At 32.4% G+C, this 5,036-nt stretch overlaps 1 protein-coding gene across 1 annotated transcript; it reads left to right on the top strand.

The window, feature by feature from the left end:
- The first annotated feature begins 1,812 nt into the window (after positions 1–1,812).
- On the top strand, positions 1,813–4,427 carry LOC137646937 (uncharacterized). The gene is made up of 5 exons (XM_068380008.1): positions 1,813–1,898; positions 3,107–3,148; positions 3,254–3,352; positions 3,681–3,974; positions 4,210–4,427. Exons 2-5 carry the CDS (start codon positions 3,107–3,109, stop codon positions 4,339–4,341), a joined length of 567 nt encoding a protein of 188 aa, XP_068236109.1. The 5' UTR covers positions 1,813–1,898; the 3' UTR covers positions 4,342–4,427.
- The last annotated feature ends 609 nt before the right edge of the window (positions 4,428–5,036 follow it).

The following is a 5,036-nucleotide window of genomic DNA, read 5'->3' as shown; positions in this document are numbered from 1 at the left end:
TATGAGAGCAAATTATAATCACCTAATATTCTTATCAACAGCTGTGTTAGGTGTGAAATAAATGTTTCATTTGTTAAGCTGAGACAGATCATTGGAAAATATCTTCATTGGTACGTCATTATCATTAATAAATTCGTTCGTCATGCAATAATGACATTCCTTCCCCGTTGAAACGTAAAATTTACCGAAAACCTCCGTAAGTAGGCAACGAGTAAGGAAGAAACATATACTTAAACAGTCGAAGGATTCACCCATGTAATGTTTTTAAGGAAAGGCAATAGATTTGAAATTCTGTACGGCGCCTAGCTACTTCTCCCCTGTAATGTTTTGTCCACCGAAAATGCGAGAGCCACTCTTCGGGAAAATAGTGGCACACGGCACTACGTGTCCGGAATTGCAATTGTCGGATAAAGCGGTCCTTTTGATCAGAGGAACTGTAACTCGTCTGCATTTTTTAGAACCTCGCTAATAGATTGGAATTGCAGTGAGGCTCCAGGTATTAGTGTGGGGGAGTCTTTTCATTTTAACTGGGTAGCATGATTCCTCGCTAAACAAAAGATTTTATCCATAGTCAATTGTATTGAAAATGTAGAAAATATAAATACGTGTGTTTGGCGTCATAACTCTCTCTCTCTCTCTCTCTCTCTCTCCTCTCTCTCTCTCTCTCTCTCTCTCTCTCTCTCTCTCTCTCTCTCTCTCTCTCTGGGTGGAATTTGGGCCACATGACCCGGTGTTAAGACAAGGGAGGCCATTCAATGCCGAAGTACAACTGGGTGAAAACCCTTGAGTTGTACCATGAAGTAAAAGATAAGTCAGAAAGGTAGAAGAAAGTAAGCAGGAAAGGAGGTAAAATACTAGGCTATAAAGTGAGTGCATTTACCCTCTCTCTCTCTCTCTCTCTCTCTCTCTCTCTCTCTCTCTCTCTCTCTCTCTCTCTCTCTCTCTCTCTCATCGTGAACATTAAAGACATTTCTTGGTAATCATTTAGAGGCTTTGTGTCCCCATCTCCTGTAAATTGCTTATCTCGGGAATCTGTTTTTATACTCCAGTATCATTTGAGTTAAGTAAGTTTTCCAAGTATCAGTCCTAATACATCATTATCTATTGATATTATTGAACCACAATATGTTTATTTATAATTGAATAAATTGCATAACCGATAAATAAGTAAGCTGTTGAGTGACGGATAGGTCTGTAATGTAAGTTCTTGTAAAATAATAGTAATAACGATATTTGCATATATTTGATAACGTAAATGACCATCATATCTATAATAATACCAAGTTATCTGATATGAACTATTTTTTACAAATCAATTAAAATATTAAATTTTACAGACTTAGGAAATTAAGCTTACTACTTTTACAGGAATAGTTTTTCCTGTGTTTTAAAGATTGCAATTGATTAGCATGGACATTGTCAATGGATAAGAACACATATACTTTAATTAATTATGGTGATCCTTAATGAACAATTTAAAGAAAAAATGATGATCTTTTGCGTTAATAAAAGTGATATGATATTAAATATCATAACACAAAAACATATTGAACTTGATGTTTTAGGGGTGAACCTTTGAAAACGTATAGACAGTCTTTCAAATCTACGTTTTTTTTTTTTCTTTTCTTTTTTGTATACCTCATCCTTGTTAAGGAATTCTCCGGCTAATTGCTCTTAGTTCCATGGGCCAATGACGTAATCACTGGAATAAGCAGTGCTGTAAGCCTAAAACAACCTTTAACTATCTGTGTCGGGTGCTACTGGCTGTGGCCGAAGTTCAAAACAGAAGTATAATCGAAGCTTTCGGTCAAGATTTGGTCAGTTGTGATCCAGCGTTCAAACTACTCCATCTACACTTCCTTTCTTGTCTCTAAAAGATAAAGTGTATTCTCCGCAAGGTAGGAGTTCAGCTTTTTATTTTAATTTTGTGTGTGTAATTTTTTAGTATAATTTGGTGATTTTCCATATAAGACTCAAGAGGGCTTATTAGTAATGTTACGCGTTAAATGTAAGTTTTTATTTTGATTCTATTAACGTTTTGATCAATGGTGACATGTGTAATTCGTGAACTATTGCCTCTTTTTTTATTATACACTGTTCTGGGTTGGTGTTTATTAGATATTAAACTTTAAATCTGATTTAAAGCCATTAAATGTACTTTACTTCAAGAATTTTTAATGTTGCTCAAATTTATTACAGAGCCAGCAATTTTTGTAGGTCTCGAAGTAACTTTGTTTTGTGTAGAATATACTAATTAAGCCTTGATTATGAAGTGGTCTATTATTGCAATAATTATTAGTATAATGACTTTATTACGGTACTCTATGAAAGCTTAGTACTTATGAAATTAAATTTGTCTGGATATCCTTGCTATAATGGCTGGAATGCTCCCAATTTGAATGACTGGGGTAGCAACAAAGAATCTATTAATGCTTTTATTATATATCATACATGTTGAAAAACTTATCTCTTAAAAGTCTTTAAATTATATTCCATGAATTAAGTTAGTAAATACTAAACTGTCGTGGGATTTCCACTTTAACCCAGGCTCATTTTATACATCAATGTGGTACTTTATATAATTTATTTATGGCCGTGAATTATGAAATTTATTAAGTTGAGAATATAGCAACTAGCTTAAGTTGCGAAAAGTTTGCAGGATATTTAAAAATCCTTTGCATGAAAAACATTGTGTATATGGGTGAAAGTCATTCTTACTACAGTTGGGTTATCTAAAAATAATTTACTGACTTTGCAAATTTAAAATCAAATTTTAAACATTTACTTGATCTATTATAACGAGAAAAAACTACAACTTATACCTTTAGTCATGTCAGTTTAGAGTATTGGATATCTGGCTACGGACTTGGTAAATTAACAAATTTTATATTTTGCGTATTGTTTAGAGTATTAGGTATCTGGCTACGGACTTGGTAAATTAACAAATTTTATATTTTGCGTATTGTTTAGAGTATTAGGTATCTGGCTACGGACTTGGTAAATTAACAAATTTTATATTTTGCGTATTTTATATATATAATCTTCAAACTACTCTCATAATATTTTTTCTAAGTTTTTTTTTTTTTTTTTTTTTTTTTTCCCCCAGATGGCTATCCTTTTCGTCCTCTTCGGTACCTTCTGTGCACTGGTAGGTATGGATTGTTAGTTTTCTTTGTGATATTACTTTGTGTAACTTCTATATTAGAAATTTATTTCTTAATTCCTTTTAACTGTTTATCTTGACTCTTTTCAGGCTAGCTGCCAGATCGCCCCCAACTATGAGACTCACGTCCTGACTTCTGCGCTCGCACCAGCAACAATAACTCCATTCACAGAAACTAGAACAGAAACTGTAAGATTATGTTGAAATAATTTACTTTGCCTAGAATTATAAGATTTTGTTTTAAAACTGAAGTGTCCATAATTTACTTTACCTTGAATATAAGATTTTGTTTTAAAACTGTAAAGTGTCCAGTGTTTAAAAATATCCTGCTGATTACTCATCTTTTTCAAAACTAGTTAGTGACCTAAACTTTATTTTTTGAACTAAACTTTTTCTAAATCATTTAATTGGTTACTTATATAAACTTCTTACTTAAAACTAGATTTTTTTTTTCATAATTTATAATTTTGCCTGACAAAGCTCCTGAACTAATTTTTTTTATCTTGCTTTGCTTCAGGTATTCAAGACTCATCCCCTAAGAGTAAGGGTAACTAGTGATGTGTGGATAACCGAAACTACAAACGTCAATGAATTAGTCACTGCATTTGTCACTGTGTACAGCTATTTCCCGGCTAATCCACGAACAGTGACATCTGTCATGAGGGTGACTTCAACTCCCGTCATAATCAGAACTGTGGAAATAATGGTCACGCCAACCCTGACTGTAACATCGGTTTTCACTAGTTTTGTAACTACCACCCAGACTGTTAGATTCTGGCAAAGCATCACCCATGTTTCGGTTGCCCATTCTGTAAGTATTTGTAATACTGTTTTTAATTTTTTCAATGTTTTCATTTGCCTGTAATTAGAGACTATTTCTGTTCTCTTATCTGGTAGCTGATGGACATTTTGAGGCTATTTTTAAATTTCTATGTTGATTCTTTAAATTTTAATGCAGAATTCTTAATCTCTTAAGATTGTGATAAATATGCTTGGTAAACATTTTTTTCAATATTTAATAAACATTTTCTTATTTCTAACCATAGGTGTTGACTGTGCCAGTGTGGAGTACTCAAACTTTGGTTCAAGAAGAAACTACTACAGTTACGATAGAAACTACTACTGTTGTTACATCTGTTACCCGTAACATAAACAGGGGGTACTTGCCACCCCAATAAACGGCTTAATGTCTGTTATTCCGATCTGCTTGGTTTTGGAATTTGAGAGAATTTCACTTTAACAAATAAAATTGACAATACCTGAACTTAATCTTTTATTTTTTCAAATATCGAGTTTGCCAATTAAAACTCCTACACCTTATTTTTAAATATTGGTGTGTTATATTTATTTATAATTTCTAGATTATGTATGTAAGGCCAAAAGTACCGGTGAATGATAAACTTGTTATCTTTAGTAGGAAGCTTTATTTGAGAAGATTAAAAAATTTCTCAAAAGGAAACTACTCTTAATCACTCGCTTGAATACATCTGCAGAAAGTCTTAATTTCTAAAAAGGAAACTGCTCTTTTCACTCGCTTGAATACATCTGCAGAAAGTCTTAATTTCTATAAGTGTGATTGAGTTTTTCGTCAACAAAGTAGGAAACTTTAATACTTTAATTATTTAAAAAAGAAAAAATATAATAAAAAATATAAAACCACGAAATAAAAGTGATTTGTACAGTATGAAGGTGTGGGTTTTTCGGCGAAAAAGTATTAAACTTGGACATTTGCTTTTCAGATTTAAAAAAGGAAAAAAAAAAATCAATGAAATAACTGTGTACAGGATGAAGGTGTGGAAATTGTTTTAAGTTAACTGATCACCCAAAACTTTTTTAAGCTGATTATCTAAACTAGGTTGGTATTTGTCCAAAT

The sequence above is a fragment of the Palaemon carinicauda genome, chromosome 9, assembly GCF_036898095.1.
Source record: "Palaemon carinicauda isolate YSFRI2023 chromosome 9, ASM3689809v2, whole genome shotgun sequence".
NCBI lineage: Eukaryota > Metazoa > Arthropoda > Malacostraca > Decapoda > Palaemonidae > Palaemon > Palaemon carinicauda.
This window is presented reverse-complemented; position numbering and strand designations above follow the sequence as displayed.

Coding starts and splice junctions, on each gene's coding strand:
- LOC137646937 (XM_068380008.1), top strand. CDS start 3,107: ATGGCTATCCTTTTCGTCCTCTTCGGTACCTTCTGTGCACTG. Junction 3,149..3,253: donor TCGGTACCTTCTGTGCACTG/GTAGGTATGGAT, acceptor GACTCTTTTCAG/GCTAGCTGCCAGATCGCCCC. Junction 3,353..3,680: donor CAGAAACTAGAACAGAAACT/GTAAGATTATGT, acceptor GCTTTGCTTCAG/GTATTCAAGACTCATCCCCT.